Genomic DNA, 25,326 nt, shown 5'->3' on the forward strand with positions numbered 1-25,326 from the left:
ACAATTAAAGAGATCCTGAAAATATTATCATTGTCTTACATTGCAGCTATATTCTATAGAGTCCTATAGCACAGAAACAAGACCCTTCAGTCCAACCAACGCATACCGACCATAATCCCAAACTAAACTATTCCCATCTACCTGCACTAGGCCCATATCCCTCTAAACATTTCTTATTCAAGTATTTATCCAAATGACTTTTAAACATTGTAACTGTGCCCGCATCCACCACTCACTCTAGAAGTTCATTCCACACATGAACCACTCCGTGTAAAAAAAAAATTGCCCCTTCATGTCTCCTTAATCTTTCTCCTGTCACCTTAAAAATATGCCGCCTAGTCTTGAAATCCCCTACCCTACGATGAAGTCAGCTTGTTTATACTCCTCCATTTTATAAACCTTTTTAAGGTCACCTCTCAACCTCTTGTGCTCCAGCATCAGCTTAAATCTCAAGCTGTCTATTCCCAGAAACTTCCTGGTAAATCTTTTCTGAACCCTCTCCAGCTTAAATAACATCCTTCCAAGAAAATGGCGACTTGACTTTTTCCAACTTTACAAATTTCGATTCATATGAAATGTGACACCCCACCCTTTTTACAGCACTTACTTCAGCTCTTGCCCGATGATAGTTCTACTATTTTATTTTTCATTTAGACTTCCTTTCAAAAAAGTGTGTTAATAGTTTTGCAGTGACAGTTCCATGGTACTCTACTGCCATCTACAAGCGAAATAATGGAACAATTTAGCCCTGGGTTCCTTCAGCTCCATTCATTTCAACAGGTTTATTAAGTTTGCAACTTCTAGCTATCTGTTCCAAACTGAATGTATAGAAAAGACCATAAGACTCAGAATGAAGCCATTTGGCCCAATCTGCTCTGCCATTCAATCATGGCTGACTTATTTCTCAACACCATTCTCCTGCCTTCTACCTCATAACCATTGATCCCCCAACTAGTCAAAAATCTTTTCTATCGCTGTCTAAAATACACTCAATGACTTAGCCTTTCAAGGTTAGCACATTCTTCCTTAGATATAGGGCTCATGATATTAAAAATACGATCTGAATAGAGCCTTTTACAGCCTCAGAAGCACGTCCCTGCTTTTGTATTCTTGCCCTCTCAAAATGAATGCTAATGTTACATTTGCCTTCCTAATTGCCAACTGAACCTTCTTGAGAATCTTCTATTAACTTCTAGAGAATCCTGAATTAGGACTCTCTCAAGTTCATTTGTGCTTCAAATTTCCAAAGCCTTTCTCCATTTAGAAAATAGTCTACACCTCTTCTTACCAATGTGCATGAACTCATTGGTCTTTCCCACACTGTATTTCTCCTGCCACTTCTTTGCTCACTCTCCTAATGCAGGTTCTTCTGCAGCATCCCTGTTTCTTTAACACTACCTGTCACTCCATCTACCTTTGTATCATTCACAAACTTAGCAACAATGCCCTCAGTTCCTTCATCCTGATCATAAATAACATGAATAGTTGTGGTCCCAACACTGACCCCTGTGGAACTCCACATGTCACCAGCTGCCATTCTGAAGACGATCCCTTTACTCCCACTCTGCCATCTGCCAATCCTCTATCCATGACAGTGCCTTGGCTCTAAAACCGTGGGCTTAAGTAGCAGCCTCCTGCACAGAACCTGGTCAGAAGCCTTCTGGAAAACTAAGTAGATAGTCTCCTTTCTCTAATTTTCTTGTTACCCCTTCACAGAATTCTGAGACTTGTCATGCATGACTTTCTCTTTAATAAACCTGTGCTGACTCTATTCACATTTACTGTGCACTTTCAAGTACACCGCAATTTCATAATTAATTGAGGACTCTAAAATCTTACCAATGAATGCAGGTCAAGCTAACTGGCCTATAACTGGTAGCTAACCACCTACTTCAAGCATAACTAGGTATGGGCAATAAATACTGGCCAGCTGGTAACACCCACAGCTCACAGAGAAAAAAAATGAATATATTAAAAACAAAATCCTCTGTTCAGCCTTCCTCCCTTCTTAAACAGGTGTGTTACATTAATCATTTTCCACTCCTCCGGAACCCTTGTTAACTCATAATTCCTGAAAGAGCACCACCAATGCCTCTCCAATCTTCTCAGCCATCTCCTTCAGAGGCTTGGGGGATAGTCCATCTGGTCCAGGTAATTTAGCACCTTCTGACCTTTGAGCTTCCCCAACACATTCTTCTTGATGAACATTACATACACTTCTGCCCCGACTCTTAAAGTTCTGCTATGCTGATGTCTTCCACCATGAAGACATGCAAAGTACTTATTCAGTTCCTGTGCCATTTCTTTGTACCCCATTGCTACTTCTCCAGCCTCATTTCTTTGTACCCCATACTACTCTTCTCCTGTCAAAAAAATGGACAAATGGACTATTTGTAGAAGTAGAGTGTGTCTCTGGACATCGAAGGAAAGAGAGGCCACATTTCCAGTTTTATTCCTAGATGTTTAAGAATCTTTATGGTACAATTCCTGTTATATCTTCAGCAATTACTCTTCTGTTAAAAGTGCAAATTCATCTTTCTGTAGCAATCAACTTGGCTCAGGGAATGGAGCCACCAGATTGAATGATATTCTGTGCTATAACCATCTGTTTTGCCTGTGCAGTTTCTTCACAACAACAACATAGCTAGATTTAATCCACCATGATTTCCCCAAAGCCGTGCAAGTGAATTTTTCTTCAGGTGTTTATCCAATTTTCTTTTGAAAGCGAAACTGAATGCTCTTATTCACTGCATAGATTCCAATCATCCCCATCAGTTATATTCCTGTTGGGTTTTTTGTCATTAATTGTAAAATGGCAATCTCTGGTTCTCAAACCTTCCACTGTGGGAACAGTTCCTATGCGTGGATTCCTGAAGTTTTATCACATCTCCTTTAGACCTTCTCTGCCAAAGGAACAATCTCAACTTCTCCCGTCAATCCATCTCACTGAAGTGATTCAGATGAGGGAACTAAATATAAAATCTCCAAGCTTGCAGGCCACACAAAGCTGAATGGGGGAGTGAATTTAAGAAAGCAGAGATGCTACACTGTGATTTGACCAAGTTGACAGACAGGGTGAATCCAACAAAAGTATAAATGACAATAAACACAAGGCTGCAAAAGCTTTGGCAGCAAAAACAAGAAGGCAGCTTACCTAAAGAGTGGGAAATTAGGAAGAGGGGAGATGTGGAACACACAGTGATGGAGGCAAATGGTATATTGGTCTTCACGGTGACAGGGTTATTTTCTTGATGCAATTCTATACATCCTTTGTAAGGCCACAGTTGGAATATTGTTTGTGATTATTTTTTGTCTCCTTATTTGAGGGAAGGTAAACTAGCTATGGACAGAGTGCATTGAAGGTTTATTAGACTAACTCCTGGTATGGCAAGACTGATGTATGAAGACTCTGGATTGGGTAGGACTATTCATTGAAGCTTAGAAGAATTAGAGAAAAGTTCTCACAGAAACCATAAAATTCTAACAGGACTAGACAGGGTAAGTACAAGACAGATGGTCCCAATGACCAGGCTTGTCCACAACCAGGGTTCATGGTCTAAGAATACAGGCGGGCCATTTAGGACTGAGATAAGGAGAGAGAGTAGTCAGCCTGTGGAATTCTCTGCCATAGAAAGCAGTTGAAACCAAAACATTGAATGTTTTCAATAACGTTAGATATGCTTGCTTGGACGAAAGGCAATAGGGAGAAAGCAGGAATAGGGGACAGAGTTGGACGATCAGCTATGATCATAGCGTAAGGCAGAACAGGCTTGAAGGGCTGAATGGTCTGCTCCTAATTTCTAATGTTGTTAAGTCTCATCTCTCTGGAACCATTCTTTCAAATCCTCATCCTGTCGAACTTTCAGATCCTCCTCAAAGTGCAGAGAACAAGACTGGGGTCAATTGTCCAGTTGATGCCAAATCTGTGTTTTCTGAAGATTCTTCACAACTTGTATTTTTGTAATTGAGTCCTCTATCCTTGCTGCAGGAAGGATGTTGTTGAAATTAAAAGAGCATGGGTTGGAGGGTTTGAGCTCAAGGGAGGCGCTGAATAGGCTGGGGCCATTTTCCCTGGAGCATGGAGGCTGAAGGGTGGCCTTGTGGAAATTTATAAGGTCATGGAAGGGCAATGGATAGGGTGAACAGCCAAGGCCTTTATCTCAGGGTCAGGGGAGCCCAAAGCCAGACGGCATGGGTTTAAGGTGAGAGGAGAAAGATTTAAAGGGGACCTAAGGGGCAACTTTGTCATGGAGAGGTGCATGTATGGAATGAGTCGCTACAGGAAGTGGTGGAGGCTAGCATGATTATAATATTTAAAAGGCATCTGCACGGGTACATGAATAGGAAGAGTTTAGAAGGATATGGGCCAAATGGGACTAAATTAATTTTGGATATCTGGGCAGTATGAACTAGTTGGACCGAAAAGTCAGTTTCTGTGCTGTACAACTCTATGACTCTTTAAAATAAAAATCACTTTTCAACCTTGCCAGATATCTTCAAAGACTAATGAATAAATAACCCCTCTGCACAAATACTCCTTTAGAAATATCTTTGATTTTCTAATGCTTCCCCTCATGCTTTGTACCAAAACATATCACTTCTCTGTATTGAACTGTCTCTGCACGTGCCCATCCATTCCCTCTAGGTTAATCACTGTCCTTCACCATATCTCTAAAATGTTATGCGCACATTTTGAAATTACGTCCAACGCATGAGTCTAGACAATATTAACAGAAACTGTGGTCTTTGTGCAGATGCCTGGTGAACTATATTCCAGGAAGGTTTTTCTACTGCACAGACCTCTGAGGATAATGAGCAGCGATATCCCGAGTTGGAAATCAACGGACTGTCACGTTCATAGGGATATGGAAACCTCTTTGAGGCTGTGTAGCTAAGAGGGAGCATTGCAGATTGATCTCAACGTACCTTCATCCAGTCTGAAATCACTGCTTCTCTAGTACACAGTTTCTTGTCAGTCAACCACCCTGCGAGCCTCATTTCTTTTGTTTCACTTATCTGATATGCCATTTTATTAAACATTCTTTGGGAGTTTGTATACACCATATCAGCGCTCTCTATTCACTTATCAAAATTCTCATTCAAGTTTGTTAAATGCATGTGGCCTGCAACAAATCATGCTGGCTTTCCCTAATTAATCCACACTTATTTTATTCGAGTGACTGCAAATTTTATTGCTGGAGTATCACCCCAAAGTTTTCCCACAATCAAGGTTAAAGAGACAAGTCTCTAGCTTCAGGGTAACGCCAGCTTGTACATGCCTTTGAACAACCGTACAACATTCAGTTCTCCTATCTTCTGGCACCAGTCCTGTTCCTCAAGGCAATTGCAATTTTATGGTCAGTTCCTCTGCAGTTCTTACCCATACCTCCCTCAGTATCTTCAGAAACATCTCATCTATTCCAGGGGAACCTTTAATTACAAGTGGTCTTACTAATGCTTCCTCCAAAAAGTGAGGAAATAGAATGCATACAAAAATTGAAGACTTTGTATCTTAATTATTTTACTCACAGGAGAAAATCCAGGGAGCAATGCGTCACTGGATTAACATTCTAGAGACTGACTTCAATTCGCACCATTGGTTCAAAATTTGACTTTGATAGGGAATGAAACTTGCCACCATTGCCCAGTCAGGGTTATATGCAATATAATACTGTAAAAAGACAGCATATTCTAAATTGCTCAGAGAAGTGGCCTAGAAAGAAAGTATAAAAAGATCAAACTACTAAGTACCTTCACCACTTGGATTGGTGGTGTGGGAAAATTCCCACAATCACCTTTCTAAATGAGGCACGGACAATGAATTCTGGTATTTAGAATAATGTACATTGAATCCTTAATTGCTATGAATTTAGACAAAGCTTTGCACCATAGTGAACACATGAACCAGTCAGAACATAGATATGGCTTGAAATTCAGAGACACAAACAGTTTCTTTGCGCAGTAGTGGAACCAGTAGTGGGCAGTTTGATTATGTAAAAAAAAAGGATTATTTATTAACAAATACAGTTTTAACAAAAAAAAAGACAGCTTTAATCACTAAGTACATGTAAATGGTATACTACTTAAAACCAGTATGGAAGGCTGGCACTTGAGCTTTCATCTTCGTGTCTTCAACACTTCATTGAGCTGACGCTACAGGGTAAAAGCAAATGCAAATTAGATTACTGCACATTTATTCCACACCTCTTCCCCAAAGCCCACCTGTGCACTCAACAATACTGAAATTAAGAGAAATCTGAGTAACATCATTCAATTATATAAGCAATGATTCAAGTTGTTCATTCTTTAATACATACATGTTATAATGGATTTCAGCACCCTACATTAGTCAATTTGCCGGAACTGGTAAGAATGGAAAAGAAAAGGAGGAAATCTTCATGGTTCTAGTATCTGGCCTCTTAAGTTCCTATTCTTCAAGGATATATTTTGATACATAACAATCAGGTGTTTTAAAAGCAAGGTCCAATTGCGGAAATTGGTAAGTTCATGGCCAGGTGCATGCAAACTCAGAAGCAGTATTTCTTTATATGAGGAGAGAAAGAGTTGCTAATGGGTCAACCTGTTTATCTCAGAATTCCCCAAGTGTGGAAAGAACTAACCTTACAGGCATGCACTTAGAAAAATATTTATTTTCTCAGGCACTTTAACTTCAACAAAGCAGACAGTTAGTATTAAAGACAAAACTGTTGAAACCCAAAACACTGGTAACTCAACAAACTACAGTGTAAGTTTGTTAGAATGTGGTTACAGGCGTCTGGAAGACAAGGCCATGTCATCAATGAACAATGGATGAATAAATGCAAGAATAGTGAGCCAAAAGGTACATTGGGGTCGGGGGAGGGGGTTGGTGGTGGGAAAACAAGAGGACCCAACAGCCAACGAGCGAGAGAGAGAGAGAGGAGAGAGAGCACGCGAGAGCGAAGTTGAGGATAAAAGGTAAGGACTCCGCCTCCCAATGGGGGCATCATGTTAGTAACATTTGCCCTCATCTGGGAGCTATAAAGATCCACATGCTACAAGAAAATTCACGGTAAGCCATAAAACCCACGTGAAAAAAAAATACTTACAGATAGTTGCTCAAAACTTTTAAATGTCCTGTCATCCAGTTGAGTAAAATCTGTATTGTTTATTTTGCTGGCCAGAAGTTGAATATTCTAAGTCATAGGAAAAATTTGATTCAATCTTCACTAGATCTCTAAAAATCTAATTTGCACATTGAGAAACTGCTAGAGAAATGATAAAGAAAGTAAGCAAGTCTGCTCAGCTCACCTGTCCATCCTGAGTTGGAATATTGATGGTCATTTCTTTGGGTTCAGATAGTGGGCTTCCAGAAAAACTATATACACGCTCCCCCACTTTTCGTAAACGCATTGTCGTCTTTGGCAGTCTGTGAACCATTTACCAAGCAGATGGTCTCAGCTACATAATTATGTTTTTGAATGCTTTTGTACTAAAACAGATCTAACAGGGAGGGAGGTAGAGGGATATTTCACATCTTACAATTAAATTAATAGCTCAAAAAAAAACTTTTCACACCAAATGTTTCTGTTCAGATACCAGAATATAAAGTTTCTTCAGCTTGCAATTCATAGAAACTTCAATGTTACTATCAAATAAGCTCTTAATAAGCCGACCTTGAATCAAATTTAGGCGTTATCAGTGGTGTGGGTCCCCATATATCACTGTTGCTTGTAGAATGTAGGCCCTTGGTTCGGCTATTCCTGTATAATTGAACAAACAATAATTTGTGAAAAGTCAGACGGGAAAAACTTATTTACCCATTTTCAGATACCAGATCAAATCTAGTGCCTGACAGATGTATACATACAGGAAATTAAATTTTTCAGACTATAATTCAATTTTACTGAGCTTTTCAAAGCTGTATCTTTTGTTTGGAAAATTTCAGAAAAAAAATCAGCAGTTCGCTAACACGACCGAGTACTGCCACAAAGGTGCGTATTCCCTTATCAAAGTAAATCAAAGCAGGTGTCAGTTAAAAGACAGAATCATTCTATTGTCCAATATGATCAGAGCCAAACAGTTATACTACTACAATTCTTCAATTTTGTTACTGCCCAAAAATCTATAAGCATTAGTTTTGGGTATAATTAAATCAACAGTCAGTTGTCTTCAGAAATTCCTGGCCTTGGAATGAAGAAATTTCTCATCAGTCCAAAATAGCTGACACTTAAACCCTGAAATGAAAACCCCTTGCTCTAGGATGCTACAGCCAGTGGAAATAGCTTATAAGCATCTACTTACCATCCGGAGGAGATTATTGTCAATAATAAAGTGGACATCACAGCTTTGAAACAAACCTGCCGAGCATGTGATGGTACATTTTCTCTAAAGAAAACCCTGTCACCCCTCCAATTTGATTATGTATTCCATCTATTTGCCCCTCAGACTATTATGGGACTGCTGTGGTGATAATCTTTAAATCATCATCATCAGAGTTCAACCTTCCTCTTGATTTATTATATTCCGAGTTTATTGTACTATCTTAATCTCTCCCATCACCAGAGCTTCCCAACACACAATCATGGCCATCAACTTTGAACTTGCCATCACACATTGCCTAGTTCTTCCTCCCCCTTCCCAACCTTTGTTTTCTGCCCTGGAAAAATCATTTAACTCACTTACAACCATAGTTTCAAAATTTCTAAGTGCCCAGCCTTTTGTCCGCCATTCACAATTTCTTCAACTACTGATCTTGTGTACTACATTCTCCCTTCCACCTCAGATGCCAGTCCCCAGTTAAACTATTACCCTGGCTATTCCACTTGGTAGTTTTCATTTGTAACCACAAATGCAAGGGATGCAGACTTCAACAGATTTGATGTGGAGGGCAATTGGTTTAGTCACTCAGATCTGGCTGGACTATATTAAGTATGATTGGATCTTGTTGTTATCAGCCAAAACTGCTCAATATTCCAGGATCATCTCAGAATGCCAAAGTTGAGACCATTTAGTCAACTGTTATTATTGCTTTCCTTCCGCCTTTTCCCTCACTCTCAGCCACACTTCATGATGTGCCTGCCAACCCTACTCATGAACTCAATCATCCTCTAGGTTTTCCCATATTTCTTTGTCGTCTTAGAGTTCAGATTACTCATACTATAACTGGCCTACTGCCAAGCATCCCTTTCTGGTACCAGCATTAGTTGATATTGTGAACAGCTCTCTCCTCTAAGGTACTATCTTCTCTTTCATATCTGTTATTGTCATGTTTCCCCTTTGGTATACCAAAGTTTTTTTTGAAAATTAATACTCCACATCCAATGTTCTTTTTGTCTTCAAAGCTCTTGATTGTGTTATCACCTCTAAATCTTTCCTTCCCTTATCGCAGTCCATGTTTCAAATCAGACTTGCATTACCGCAACAATTTCAAGAAGGCTCTTAACTTGTGTGGCTCTGATAAAATCAAACTATCTCCCAAGTTCTTCACATCCTTTCTGCAGACCTTGATATAATCAACACTAGCTTTATCTTCAGTTTTATTCCATTGTCTCAGTGACGTTACAGCAGGATAATTTTGCAGTCTTCTGTAACTAATCCTAGGTGCATCTTACCTTCCTGCTTCTGCAGGAGTAATTTATTCTTGTAAACTTCTGACTGGCCTTGCACATCCTACTCTTTTTACAACTCTGTTTCAGCCAAAACTCCATTACCCTTATCCCAACTCACATCTTTTCCACTGATCTCTAATCTTCTCTAGGACTACACCTCACAGCTGTACATCTCCATTTCCAGCCTTAAACACTTGGATTTGAATTGTCTCACTGCTGTTGACGATGCTTTCTATTGTCAAGTTCCCAAGAACTGGAATTCCCGTTTTCCCCCCCTTTTAATCTGCCCAGGTTTCAACTGGGAATATGTTTCAAAAAGCGATTCATTAGCTATTTAAGCATTTAATGTCCATTTATGAAAAAACTATGCAAAGGCAAATTTTTCGGTAAGATGGCTTTTAAAACATACAAACAATGCAAATGGTATGTTGAAATTTATTGCAAGAGGCTTAAGGGCTGGGGTAAAGATGCCTTGCTTCAATTGTATAGAAACTTAGACAGCATCCAGAGTACTTTACAATTTTGGCCTCCTAACATAAGATGTATTAGCTACAGAGCTGTAAAGTGAGATTCATCAGACAAATTCCTGAGGTAATGGGATTACCTAAGGAGAAGTGATTGAGGAAACTGGGCCTGTATTCTAAATAGTTTGGAAAAATGAGAAATCATCTCAATAAAACTGACAAAATTCTTTAAAGGCTATACAAGAAGCAATGGTGGTTTCCCTGGGTGGGTGGACGAGGGGATTCCAGAACTAAAGGATACAGTCTCAAAATAAGCATATAGGACTCAGATAAAGAGGAACTTCTTTAGAGGCTCTTTGGAATTCTCAATCCTGGAAAGCTGTGAAAGTTCAGTCATCAAGTATGCTCTAGATAGACATTGACAAATTGCCAGAAACTGACGTGCAAGATATAGGGATAACACAAGAAAATAGTATGGAGGTAGATGATCAATTTTGAGCTAGAATGTCAGTGTAGACCACAGGGGACTAATGGCTTACTTACATTCCTACGCACCTTTTTGAAGCCACATGCCCTAAAATCTCACATGGCTTGGTCCCAAGTTTTGTTTTGCAGTGCCTCAGAGCATTTTATTACATCAAAAAAGTTATATAAAAGGAGATACAAATACAAGTTGATTTTCTCCTTGGAGTTATTGCTTGCACATCATGGAAAAAACATTGGATTTATGAGGAAAAACTGCACAACCAATCATGTCTCAGAACTTGAAACTAGTTGGATACAGTTTTCTGATATTTATTAACCCTACCAGTTTATCATTCCACATCATCAAGATTCATAGTACAGACATTGTGAACTGCCTTTAGGAGCTTTTCACTACTTTAAAGTTATGAAAATTGAAGAGGTTCCAACAAAGGTGAAGTATCTCTGTTGCCAGATGCTGGAGCGTAACAACTAGATCTTAGGGACTGATCTTATTTACATCTTTATAAACATCCTTCTTGTCATCTACTATTATCTTTGTAGATGTATATTTAGCTAATAGCAGGGAATTTTTCCTACATATCTATAGTAGTTTTGAACTAAACTAACCTTCATTTTGTTTAAGTATAAGGCCGTGCTGCTGGTTATTTTTAAAATTGAAATAGTCAAATCCATGATAGGTTGGTGCAAAGGAATGGACGTGTGATAGGTAAAATGTACTGCAGTCAGCCATAGCTCAGTTGATTGCACACTCAGCCAGTGAATCACAAGGATTCAGGTTCAAGCCCCACTAAATGGCTTCAGCATAAAAATAAGCCTGACATTCCAGTGATTTATTAAGGTCGTGTTGTATTGTCAGAGGCGCAGTCTTTTGATAAGATATTAAACAGCGGCCTCATCTGATTACAAGATGTTGCAAAAGATGGCACTACTACCAGGGCCCAGCACAGTCAATGATCAATCTGAGTGCAGACACCTTCCTCACTCCTCCAAGTGAGACAAAGGCCAAATGAGAAAAGCTGGGAATTTAGTTCAAAGCTGGCAACTAGTCAAAGGGAGATAGAGGTGCTTTAACAAAGGTTTACTGCAAGCAGCAAACTCTCCAGAGGCAGGGGAGTGGGAGAGGGTTAAAAAATTGCAGATCCATTACAACCACGATGTGATCAATGCTCCCTTTGGGTTACACAAATGCTGCCTCTCCAAGCAGCTGACATGTAGACACACTGACTTTCAATTCTAGAAGGCATCTCCACGTGTGGATCTTGAAGATCTGTGCAGCAGCAAGAAAAGTTAGAGAGAATGTAGAACATGGTACAAATGCAGGAAAAGCAGCTGACTGGCAAGCAGAATTGATGAATCATTCTAGTTTCAAAAGTAAGACCCCAACTTCTGACTAAGTTTCTGATCTATTTTCAAAAATAGCTTAAGTACAACATTTAATTATATATTTAAAAAGAACTAAAATTGTAAAGAGCAAGGAATCTAGAGCAATGATTATATAAACTCAAATAGGACAGTGATGGCAGGACAGATGATGTGCTGCTGCTGCAGTGGGTGGAAACTGCTGGACACATCTGTATGAAGTATTCGCAGCTTGAGGAAATTCAGATCTGAGTCAAGGACCTGGAGTTGCATTGCAGATATTGCGCCACTTCAAGGAAGTAGCAAGTTACCTGGACACTTTGCTCTGGGGAGGTCACTTCCTTCAAAAAAGATAACTGAAATCTAGTCTTTGATGAAGCAAAAAAAAGTGACCAGACGGGAGGCAGGAATGGGGACCCGGGGAGCACGTGAAGAGCCTTGGCCCCCGCAATTGAGTCATAGAGCCACACAGCATGCAAACAGGCTCTTCAGTCCAACTAGTCCATGCCAACCATGCTCTAGAACTAAGCTAGAGACTGCAGAGAGGATGAACAAACTGACCATGGCACCAGGAGCTGAAGGGACAAAAATTGGAACGTAGTAACAGTACGGGCACAGTATAATTGAGGGAATAAGCCTGTTCTCTGTAACCATGAATGCCAGTCCCAAAGTCTGTGCTGTCTGTTAAGTGCCAGGGTAAGGACATTTCCTCAGGGTTGGGTGGGGGGGGGGGGGGGGAAAGAGTCGTGTTAATCCATTTTGGTACTAATGAAATTGATGTGCCAAGAAAGAGATTGATGGTACCATCAAATTGAAAGAAAAAAAGCAGATGGTAACGAGTTGTGGAAAGCCAAAGGTTGGGATATTTTAAAAAAAGCCAAAGGATGAACAAAAAAATATACCGGGGTAAGAAAATAAACTTTGAGGGTAAACTTGCCAGTAACGTTGGGATAGACATATATTCTTTAAATATATATGAAGGAAGAGCGACAAAGTGAACATGGGTCTCTTAGAGAATAAGGAACCAGAAAATAGCAGAGGAATTGAATGAATACAAAACAAGGGACATAAACGGTAGGGGGAAAATAAACAATCATCACTAGAGAAACAAATTGGACTGTAAGTTGAGGAGTTCTGTAGAGCTGTGGAATGCATCCTAGGGTGCGAAAGGATGTAACTTTAGAGATAGTGGATGCACTCGTAGTGACCTTCAGAGAATCCTCAGATTCTGGCAAATTCCATTGGATTGAAAAACTGCTAACGTAACATTTTCGTTTAAAACTGAAGGGAATCAAAACTGGCAATTTTCGGCCACTATAAGTCAATTATATGCCTGTTGTAGAGAAAATGCTGGAAATGTATTATAAACTGTGATTGCAGAGCATTAGAAATACTCAACATAATTACGCAGAGTATAAACAATGTCTTCAAGAAGGGTAAATCATGCTTGACAAATTTATCAGAATTTTGTGTTTTATTTATTCTGCTTGTTACCTCTTCAATCAGTGGTTGTAATATTTGGATTTCCAGAAGTTAATCCATTAAAAGGTACCCACATGCTAGGCTATGTTAGACAAGATCTATGCTGGGGTCAGTATTAGAATGGTTTGAGGATTGTCTGCCATTAGCTAGACAGAGTCGGGGCAAAGAAGCATTTTCAAGATAACAACTTAGAATTCGTAGAGTGCCTCAGGGACCACTGCTGGGGTCATATTATTTATGATTTACAGATGAATAACTTGGATAGTAACTTGTAATTTGTGGTGCACCACAGGTATCAATGCTGGGGCAACAATTATTTACAATATATATCAATGACCTAGATTAGGAAAGTGAATGTACTACAGCCAAGTTTGAAGAGGAGAAAAATAGGTAGGAAGGTAAGTGGTGCAGATGACATAGAATCTGCATTGGGATACAGACAGGTTGGACGAGTGGGCAAAAGGAAAATGATGTGCTGAAACGTGAGGTTATGCATTTTGGCAGGAAGACGAGATGAATACTTTTTAAACGGAGGAAGACTGTAGAAAACTATGAAACCGAGGAATTTGTGAATCCTTGTCATGCCTCACAAAATGCTAGTGTCCAATTTCAGCAGGCAAAAAAAGGAAGGCAAGTGGAATGTTGGCCTTTATTTCAAAACGGAATAAAAAGTCAGGAAATTTTGCTAAAACTATACAAGTCATTAATTCAACCATAACTGGGATAATGAACAATTTTGGACCTTTTATCTAATAGAAGTTGTACTGACTTTGAAGATATCCTGGCAAGGCTCACGAAACTGGTAACAGGTCTGGAGGGATAGTATGTTTGTGTGTGGGCACGGTGCGGGGGGGAGGGGGGCGTGGATCAGGCCTGTACTCAAAAGTTAACCTAGTCGAAACGTATAACATTGTTAGGAGACTAACCGGGTAAATGCAGAGAAGTTATTTCCCCACTTGAGGGAGGGTGAAGGACCAGAGCGGACAGGCTCAGAATAAGGAATGCCCATTTAAAACAGAGGAGGAGGAATTTCCTCCTTAAAATGTACTGGTCCTGTGGAATTCTTTAATGCAGAGGGCTGTTGAGGCATGTCATTGGAAATATTTGTCTCAGCTTTGAATTTACTTAACCAGTAAAAGGGAATCAAGGATTATGGGGAAAAGCCAGAAAGTGGAATTAAGAATTATCAGACCAACCACCTTATTGAATGGGAGAGCAGATTTAATGGGCTAAATGGCCTCCTCTTCTTCCTGCCAAAGCTCAACACATTTAGGTGCAGAAGAGAAGAGCCAAATATTATCTAAAAGGAGAAAGATTGAGAAAACTGCTAAACAGAAGGATATGGCCTCATGCATTTCTCAAAAAAAACTTAGCACACAAGTTTAACAGTTAATAGGGAAGGCAAATGGGTCTTTGGCTTTCATTTCAAAGGGAATAGAGTATAAAAATAGGGAATTCTTGCTAAAAAAAAATAAAAGTTAATATTCTAGGTGTAGCCTAACTAGTATGAACAATTTTGGTTCCTGTGTCAAAGCAAGAATTACTGGAATTGGAGGCAGTTCAGAAGTGTTTCATTTGATTGGTTCTGGGTATTTAGAGGCTTTGAAAAACTGTAACAGCCTGTAATGATTTGAAGAATGAGAAGCAATTTTTTCGAAACATACAGCAAACACTTTATTAAGTGACACCTATGGGACCAGATTGTACCGGTTGATCAAATATTCCAGATAATTGAGAGATATGCATAACTTCAGTAAATCCTGACCAAGCGAAGCTTTGAGACATCGACATACTCAAAAAGATCTATGTAAAAACATCAACACGCCTCCTAAAAATCAATGTAAAAACACTGTACATTACAGAAACATAATGCTGAGATATACACAGTTACACTTTATTTACAGTATAAATACTTATACATCATGATAGATTGCAGTATTTGAGGTATATAATTATTGTTGGTTTATCAAGAGTGCTGGTTAAAGCAAGGTTTGCTGTACAAGGTTTTGCAGAAGTTGTTTCCCCTTGTGGGAGTGTCTAGGACCCCAGGGAATAATTTCAGAGTAAGGAATTGCCTGGTTAGAGTAGAGTAGAGATGAGGAGGAATGCTTTTCCCCCCCGCCTCAGACTGTAATGTGGAATTCTTTACCACAGAGAGCTAAAGAGTCTGGGTTGTTCAACACATTTAAGGCAGAGACAAATTTTTAAAATCAGTAAGGGAATCAAAGGTAATGGGCAATAAAGACAAGAAGGTAGTGTTGAAGCTTATTAGGTCAGCCATGATCTTACTAAATACTGGTGCAGACTCAATGGGTCAAATTGTGTACATTTGCTTGTATATATTATGGTGCAAGTAGTAAAGGGACTTATTGCTGGTGTCCTGACTAACAGCTATCATTTAAATCAAGATTGCACCAAAAAAAAACCCAGTCTGTTTGTGAGACCTCATGCATAAATTAGTGGCCATATGTAAAAACACAATACTTCAAAAATGTACTAATTGGGTGCAAAGCATTTACTGTAAAATGTTGTGCCCACGCAATAAAAAAAGTCTACAAGTCTTTCTTCCCTTTCTCGTTCAGGGGGTGAAGTAATTCATTTAGGTAAGAAAAAGGAGGGCCAGTAATTTTAAAAGAAGTGCAAGAGCAGAAGGTACTGGGGCGATGTGTAAAAGCAGTCAAAGGTGGAAGAGCGGATTAAAAAATCTAAGATCCTAGGATAGCTTTATAAATAGACACAAAACAAAAAGCAAAAAAAAAAGTTATGATAAACCAATGTAAAGTATGGCTCAGCCTCAATGTTCTGTTCAGTTTGGGACATAACACTTTCAGAAGGATGAGAAGGTATTAGAGTGGGTGCAGATAACAAGAATAGTTTCAGGGATGAGGTTCTTCAGTTGCTTATTGGATTTGAGAAGTTAGGTCTAAAATCTTTTAAAAAGGAGAAGATTTTCTCTTGGTACTCAAAATCACAAGGATCTTGTACAGGGTAGGTGGAAAGAAACCGAAGAAAAACCAAAAAGCACAGTATAGGCAAAAAGGTGCAAGGGTGAGAGGAGTCACCATATTTTTACATAGCGAGTAGGTAGTACCCAGAATAGACTGCCCGTGAGTCTGATGTAGGTAGATTCAATTGTGACAAAGGAGAATGAGATTATCCAAAAAGGAAAGGAAAACTGCAGGGCTACTCAGATAAAGAGCAGAATGGCACTCGAAGAACTGCTCTTGCCAAGAACCAGCACTGACACACAGGGCCAAATGGCCTTTCAATTGTTGACTATTCCATGACCAACACTGCCATAAAGCAGTAACAAGGTTATAGAAGTGACAAAATTTTCGAAATGCACTATGATTATGTAAACTCTCAGGTGTACTGATCAGAGCATGAAGTTATTAACGTTATGTACCAGGAATAAGCATTTTTGGAGACAAGTGCTTACCTTCTAGTGCGAGTACCTGTGGCGCATGCTGATGGAGGCCTACTTTTAACTGACAGGGTTACAGTTTTTTTACTCTGTTAGGAGAATAACAACAGAAAATGTTAGTTTCGATCAACATTCCAGTCATACTTGGGAAAACTGCAGAAAAATGATCATCTTCAAATGCAATTCTGCTACCTTCAATACCACCACTGTGATAGTAATCACCTCAGACTAAATGTTTAACTGCAGCATCATGTTAATGCTATTATCAATAAAAGCACAACAGAAACTGGGTATTATGAGACTCATGGCTCATCTTCTGATCCTTCCAAGACACTTGAGCATCTACAAATTTCAAACCAGGAGTCAAAATCAAATACCCACCAGGATGGCTACAGTCCCTAATATTTAAAGGTACTATCCCATTCTCAATGAATCAGTCAACTTGACTGGATTTCCTATCATTGAATGCATTATCCACTTACCACTAAGATCATAGCTGCAGCTTTACTTACAGGACACCACTGCAACATATTTCTATTCCGGTCAACAGCCTGAAATTCCATACCTAATGCTATTCTGGAAGCTCTTATAGCGCACAAGGTCTGTAGGAGTTCAAGGTGGCCTTCAGAGGATGACTAGGGTTGATGAATAAATTGATCTTTAGCAGGACTGACAACAAACCTTTAAAGTTTGTAATTTTTAATCCTCATTATTCCAGAATTACTAATACAGCTAACTTTAAAATTGTAAGCGTTGTTAGTAAGAAAATGAAATTAAGTCAATAGCAAGATGTGCTAAGACTCGGAAGGTGTAGAATCTGTGTGGGTAGAGTTGAGGAACTGCAAAGGAGAAAAAGACCCTGATGATAGTCGTGTGGAAGCCTTCTAGCAGTAGCCAGAATGTGAAGAAAAAAAAATCTGGAGTTAGAAAAGGCATGTAAGAAAGGCGCCATTACAATAATCATGGGCAACTTCAATATGCAGGTAGAATGAGAAAAATCAGGTTGGTAGAAGATTGAAAAAAGGAATTTGTGGAGTGTCTACAAAATAGTTTCTTGCAGCAGCTTGAGGTAGAGCCCATGAGAGAACAGGCAATTCAGGATCTGGTCATGCGAAATGAAGAAAACTGATTAGAGAGCTTAAGCTAAAGAAATCCCTAGGGAGCAGTGACCATAATATGATAGAATTCATCCTACAGTTCGAGGGGAAAGAAACTGGAATCAGATGTAACAGTACTACAATTGAGTAAAGGTAACTAGAAAGGCATGAAGGGGGATTTGGCCAGAGTTGATTGGAAGGGGAATGCAGTGGGAAGATAGTGGAGTAGCAATGCCAGGAATTTCTGGGCGGAATTTGGGAGGCATAGCAGAAATTCATCCCAAGGGACAAGCAGCATACTAAGGGAAGGATGAGGCAACCATGGCTGATAAGGGAGGTCAGAGACAATATGAAAGTAAGATAAAAAGCATACAATGTGAAGATTAGTGGGAAGCTTAGAGGATGGTGGAGGCTTTAAAAACCAACAAAAGAAAACAAGAAAAGCAATGAGGGTGGCCAGGTTTGGGGGGGGGGTAGATGATGCAATACGAGGGTAAGCTAGCTAGTAATAAACAGAAGAAGACTGCAAGAATTTTTTCAGATATCTAAAAAAGGTATTAGAGGGGCAAGAACAGACATTGTCAGACAATTAGACGAGAGAAGTAGAAAAGGGAGAAAAATGGTGGAGGAACTGAATAAGTACTTTGCATCAGTTTTCACAGTGGAAGACACTAGCAGTATATTAGAACTTTGAACCAGATGGCAGGGGTAAGTGCGGTGGCCATCGGTAAGTAGACGCAGCTGAAAAAGGTCTGAACGTGGATAAATCACCTGGAACAGATGGACTAAACCAAGTTCAGAGAGAGATTGTCAAGGCATTGTCAAGATCTTTTAGAAAGTACTGGAGTCAGGGAGTGTGCCAGAGCACTCAAAACTGGCTAATGTAACACCTGTTTTAGAAGGGAGAGAGGAAGAAGATAGGAAACTATATGCTGATTAGCTTGACTTAGTCATTGGTAAGATTTTATAATCTATTAGGGGTGAGACCGCAAAGTCCTTGGAAGTGGATGGTAAAATAAGGCTGAATCAACACAGATTCAGTGGAGGTCATGCCGACAAGCCTGTTAGAATTCTTTGAGGAGGTAGTGAGCAAGTTAAAGGAGAGTCAGTGGATGCGATCTATTTGGATTTCTAGAAGCCCTTTGACATATAGGAAGCTGCTAAATAAGAAAACAACCCATAGTGTTAGGGACAAGGTAGTGGCATTGACAGATGACAGAAAGCAGAATCTTTTTCAGGATGACGGCAAGGGACTAGTGGCGTTCTGCAGAGTCCATGTTGGGACACAATTATTGAAGTTATTCATTCATGATCTGGATGAAGGAACTGAGGGCAACATTGTTAAGTTTGCCGATGACATGAAGGTCAGTGGAGGGATAGGTAGACTTGAGGAAATGGGGAGGCTGCAGAAGGACTTGGGCAGACTGGGAAAATGGGCAAAGATGGGGCAGATGGAATTCAGTGTGGGAAAGCATGACGGTATGCACTTTGGTAGGAAACAAAAAAGAGGCACAGACAATTTTCTCAGTGGGAAAAGGCTTTGGAAATCTGAATCACAAAAGGGACTTTGTAGCCCTAGTTCAGGATTCTCAAGTTTAATATGCAGGTTCAATTGGTGGTTAGGAAGGCAAATGTAATTTTAGTATTCTTTTTGAGAGCGCTAGAATACAAAAGCAGGGATGTACTGCTGAGGTTCTATAGGGCTACAGTCAGACTATATTTAGAGAATATTGCGACCAGTTTTCAGCCCCGTATAGAAGGAAGGAATGCGCTGCTTTAGAGGGAGTCCACAGGAAGTTTACAAGAATGATCTGGGGGACCAAGAGCTCATCACATGAGAAACAGTTGAGGCCTCTGGTTCTGTACTCAATGGAGTTTAGAAGGATGAGAGGGAAATCTCATTGAAGCTTACTGAATACTGACAGGCCTGGATAGTGTATACATGGAGATATTTCCACGAGGAGAGATTGGATCTAAGAGCACAGCTTCAGAGTGAATGGACAACACTTTAGAACTGAGATGACAAGCAATTTCTTCAGCCAGAGGGTGTGAATCTGTGGAACTCATTGCCACAGGAGGGCTGTGGAGGCCATGTCATTGAGAGTATTCAAGGCACAATTAGATAGGTTCTTGATTAGTGAGGGGACCAAGGGTCATGGAGAGAAAGCAGGAGAATGGATTTGACAAATTTATCAGCCATGATTGAATAATGAAACAGACTCTGAGCCGAACGGCCTAATTCTGCTTCTGAATCTTCTGGTCTTAGGTTGAGAGAAATTTAAAACAGGCGAAAATAGAAATTGAATTAAGCACAGAGTACGATGCTCCGAAAGAAACAGAAGAATACCTCTCATTTCTTCTTAGTACCGGGTCAAAGAAGCCAGAATGTTTGTGGACACAAACGTATTAGGAAAAGAGATCATCTTTCTTTGAAAACCCACACAGTAGGAAGTTATAAGCTAGCTGTTACTACAAACATTTTAAGATTAGAAGTGAAATAAGTGATGCCTTTTAATTTATATCTGGATATATAAAGAGCACAGCTGTGACAGAGGCAGAACTGTTGTACCAGTATAGTAAATAGAATTTCTTTGTGCAGTGAGTTTATATCCCCTAGTTTCTGTTTGACTAGCCCAACCAAAATTTATTAAACTGTCTCCAGTATATAGCAGAGGAAAACAACGACATCAAAACAGATCAAATCCAGGAAAAAAAAACATTTATTTGAAAGAGGCAATTATACGAAGGCAGATCACAATGTGTTCAACTTTAGGTTTTAGCTGACCATTAGTACTAATACAGCTAGAGTAGTGAACACAAGGAAAGTGCAAATCTTTCTCCAGTGTCCCTCTCAATCTTCTAGTTAAGGTAACCAGAATTGTGGACATGTGTTTGTGCAAGATGAGATTTTTAGTTGTAGTGCTCCTGGCTCACTTACGTTGTGCAGATTTTCACCCACTTACTGACTACAATTTATCTGTTAAACAAAAAAAAAAGTACAAGATGTTTTTAAATACACTAACCTTTCGGAACATCTTGGTCGAAGGAGCAAGATTTTCATCCTCACTTACGACTCCATCACCATCATTCCTTGCCTTGATTTTACCTGCAGCGAGAACTTTTCAAATTAATTGCAACATTTGCTTTGGAGAGGGTTCAGAGGAGGTTTACCAGGATGCTGCCTGGACTGGAGGGCTTATCTTATGAAGAGAGGTTGACTGAGCTTGGACTATTTTCATTGGAGAAAAGGAGGAGGAGAGGGGACCTAATTGAGGTATACAAGATAATGAGAGGCATAGATAGAGTTGATAGCCAGAGACTATTTCCCAGGGCAGAAATGGCTAGCACGAGGGGTCATAGTTTTAAGCTGGTTGGAGGAAAGTATAGAGGGGATGTCAGAGGCAGGTTCTTTACGCAGAGAGTTGTGAGAGCATGGAATGCGTTGCCAGCAGCAGTTGTGGAAGCTAGGTCATTGGGGTCATTTAAGAGACTGCTGGACATGCATATGGTCACAGAAATTTGAGGGTGCATACATGAGGATCAATGGTCGGCACAACATTGTGGGCTGAAGGGCCTGTTCTGTGCTGTACTGTTCTATGTTCTATTTATTAGCATCTGCTTACTTACATACAGAGAGGAGAAGAAAGCATAGCTGGGCCTAAACATTGGCACCACTTCTAGCTCTTGAAATGCTAATTATTGCGGGAGACCGAGGTAAACTACCAAGCCATCCTGCAAAGTGAGGTTTGTATTATGGTTAATGTAATACAGTCAATTTATATTATAGTTATTTCCTGGGGTTAGTCCTATTTGGGACACTTGAAGGTTTGGAACGAATAATTTTCCCTCATTACATTGAAGTCCAAAATTTATACACTAAAAAGGTGTTAGTAAGCAAATTGATCCCTGAAGATTAAGAACAACGTGTGGCCCAAGATTCACCAGTACATAAGATTTTTTGCTGACCAAGTAGATAACTTCAGACGTCCTTGATTCAAGGGTATGGCGGGTTACACATTCACTTTTTAACAGGCCCAGAAGCAACATGTTACATTTCCGTTGACATTTTGATTACTATTACTGTCAAGTTCCTTTGCATGACATTCTTCTGTGATTCCTAATCACTCAAAAGGCAAAGAGAAAGATTGGTAATCTACAAGGAAGTCAAGGGTGACGACAGCATACGCTTAAGTGGAGGTAAAGCCATAAGATCTGTTATCTTTTTGCATGGCAATACAGGCTAGAGGAGTCAAATGGGCCAATGCTGCTTTCATTTCTTATGATCATAAGCATTACAGATGCAAGAATTACACAAGGGATTTTCATTTAAATAACAAAGCATTGCCAGAGAAAGTCCAAAACGAGGAGCCTGATGGGAGGTTATTTGGTCATCTGCTTTTCACACAGAAAAATAACCTTACTGCAAGTGTGCAAAGAACTATAACTATAACACCACACTGGGTCAACGGGGCATTTAAAACTCATTTCTTTGTCTTTCTTTCTGAAAAATAGAGCGTAAAAGTCACCCATATACCGTTATCACAATATTCTAGCCCATTCTTTAAATTAGTAGTCTGAAGTGGTAAGCATTTTAGGCAAGATATGATTTAATATTTAGCACCAGGCCTCCTGCTTTCCAAAGTGCAGAAGGCAACAGAAACAGTGACTGATGGTGCATCCCCATTCATTTATAAAATCTGAAAATACAGAAGGTCATTGACATATTTATAGATTTAAAATTTTCAAATAAATATCAAAATACATTTAACAGTAGACAGTTCAATCATTTTGGCATCAGCAAGTTCTTAACTTACGTTTCTTAGTTATCTTTAACAGTGCAGCATCTTTCAAGATTTCAGATTCTATGGCTTCAATTTCCAAACAGGCAGCATCAATTCGTTTCTGTAACAAAGAAACTCAGTAGGTACAAGAGAAAATTATCCAATTTCTATATTCCTCGTCAAGTCTAGGAGATGATTGGACACAACATTAAAATTACTCCCCAGCAGACAAAATATTAAAGATAGACTAACTATTGTTATTTTGAAATAGGTCAGTGGGCATTATTTAAAAGACTAAACTTAGAATGAATTTTGTTTTAAATACAGTTTTTCCCCCAAATAGAAAGAATACGTACATACATTGCATTGGCTTCAAGTGAACAAAATAGGCAACAGTCCCCCTCTGGTTTGTTCTTCAATGCCTTAACCATTCAAAGGCAACTTGCTTGGTTAAAACGTAAACCAAGTATTGCAGTCAAATGGTTATTCATCATGTAACTCATGCATACTCCATGGCAATGTTTTGACCCGAGTGCACTTGCCTGCCATCCAACCAGGACTTCTCATACAGCATGAAAATGTTGTTCTCGCTTACACTGACATTCTTACGAGGTGTCCTGATAATGGCAAGGTGAAAAGATTTGACAAAATGCATCTTTTGTCAGCCACACACCTTTCAAGAAACTTCAAACCATTCTGGGTCAAACACTGCATCCAACAACTTAAAACAGACACTCCCACCACTCCCAATACACAGAGGTAGCAGGATGTTGCATTCGCAAGATACATTGCTCCTTTGACAGCAAACTTGCAACGGCTGCCACCTAGAAGCATAAGGGCAGCAGATATATGGGAGTTACACCAGCCACAAGTTCACCCAAAAACCTGACTTAAAACCACTCCTTCACAATTGCCAGTTCAAAATCCTGAAGTTTGTGCTATTAGCATAGAAAAATGAATTGTACCAATTCATCACCACTTTCTTGGGGGCAGTTAAGGATGGAAAACAAATGTGAGTACTGTCAGCAACACCGGTATATAATAAATGACTTCAATCCAAAAATAGACAGGTTTAAACACTTCAATTTCACATAACTTCCCAACTGGTCAACATATATAAATATAGGTTTTTGCAACCTGCATGCCTTTCCATGTCAGTTTCCACACCTCTGGGGAATCTGCATCACCTCCAAGATAACAACATCCCATAAAAGCTTTAAGGCTCAATGTTAAACTTTTACTCCAGACAGAGTCTGTTAAGATACTGCATAACTTCACCTTCTGACACAAGAAACAATAAAAAAGGTGATCATTTCACAACTTAATGATTGGAGGGACAAATTGTATCATTAATTACGATAGGACTTCTAATTCAGCAATAGTAGCACACATTCTGCTTCTTGCCAATGGTAGGCACAGGTGGACACAGCAAGCTGGATGCTGTATTGCAGAAACTGCTGAATTGGTGTGATGACTGCCATTCATAAAAATCTAAACTTTCAAATGAAAATGTCATCTGAGCTGTCACTTGCAGACTGTCACATTTTCACAGAAAATAACAAAAACTTTAGTTCTGTTCAGGGGATGGTAAGAGCTGCCGATGCTGGAGTCAGATAACAGTGTGGATCTGGAGGAACACAACAGACTAGGCAGCAGAGTAGCAGGAATGGTCCTAAACCAAAATGTCAACTTTCCTGCTTCTCTGATGCTGCCTGGCCTGCTATGTTCCTCCAGCTCCATACTGAGTTACATCTAGTTTTGTTGTTGGCTTGTGTGCATATCAAAACAGTTCACTCACAACAGCATGCTGCAAATCTGGAATACTTCTCAAGCATTGTCTGTAAGGTATAATACCAAACTAAGAAGAATTGTTTACTTAGTAGTGCACCTGAGTCTTTAAAACGTTCCTTTTCTCAAAAGGCATGACAATGCATTCAGATTTCAGTTCATTGCTAGCACCCAAAAGGTTGATGTGACATACGGTACCATTTTGTGGGCAATTAGGAACAGGAAATAAATGTTCACTTCCCAGTGATACCTACAACCCATGAGCAAGTTAAAACAAAAATCCTTACCTGTTCAACTTCAGCCACGGCCTTTGCGCTTCCACCCATGGCTTTAAAGAGAACAAAAAATGACAAACATAGTGAAACCTGTATAGAGACTTACTAACAGTCCCAAATAACTGATGTAAACTTTCCCTTGATATCAGACACTTACTGTTTTTCTGTCTGCCTTTGATTATTTCCAAGTCCATTCTTAATATTAGACATGCAAGGAAGTACGAGGCAGCAGTGGGCAAAAATAGTTGAGTGCCATCAGGTTTCTTTTTTGAGTATGCAAAAATAGCCTAAAAAGTTGTGGGGATAAGTTAACAGTAATGGTATATCCCTGGTGGTTAACAGCTATTTTTATTTGACATTTTCATGTCTCCTTTCTGTTTAGCCTGTTTCCATAAGTGTAGTTTTGCCAGGTATGAATGAGGAACATTGGGAACCTCATTCATACATGCCACAAAATTAAGACAAATGTTTGGCTATTAATACTACACATTGAAGCAAATTTCCTTGGGCAATATTAATGTGGTTACTCCAGAAAGTCAAACTTGATGACTGGCCCAGCTAAGCAGTTGAGTGGGTGTGA

The 25,326-nt window shown here is 39.5% G+C and overlaps 1 protein-coding gene across 1 annotated transcript in view; it reads right to left on the bottom strand.

The window, feature by feature from the left end:
* Positions 1-5,250: 5,250 nt before the first annotated feature.
* cdca8 (cell division cycle associated 8) overlaps positions 5,251-25,326 on the bottom strand; it is a 33,006-nt gene continuing 12,930 nt past the window's right edge. Inside the window, exons 4-11 of the mRNA XM_048557797.2 lie at positions 24,759-24,799; positions 22,717-22,804; positions 20,926-21,008; positions 16,821-16,894; positions 7,656-7,742; positions 7,291-7,408; positions 7,089-7,175; positions 5,251-6,153 (exon numbers count right to left, since the gene is read on the bottom strand). Of these exons, the coding sequence (XP_048413754.1) occupies positions 6,118-6,153; positions 7,089-7,175; positions 7,291-7,408; positions 7,656-7,742; positions 16,821-16,894; positions 20,926-21,008; positions 22,717-22,804; positions 24,759-24,799 (614 nt within the window). The 3' untranslated portion in view covers positions 5,251-6,117. The remainder of the gene's footprint in view (positions 6,154-7,088; positions 7,176-7,290; positions 7,409-7,655; positions 7,743-16,820; positions 16,895-20,925; positions 21,009-22,716; positions 22,805-24,758; positions 24,800-25,326) is intronic.

This window comes from Stegostoma tigrinum, chromosome 24 (assembly GCF_030684315.1).
Source record: "Stegostoma tigrinum isolate sSteTig4 chromosome 24, sSteTig4.hap1, whole genome shotgun sequence".
Classification (NCBI taxonomy): domain Eukaryota; kingdom Metazoa; phylum Chordata; class Chondrichthyes; order Orectolobiformes; family Stegostomatidae; genus Stegostoma; species Stegostoma tigrinum.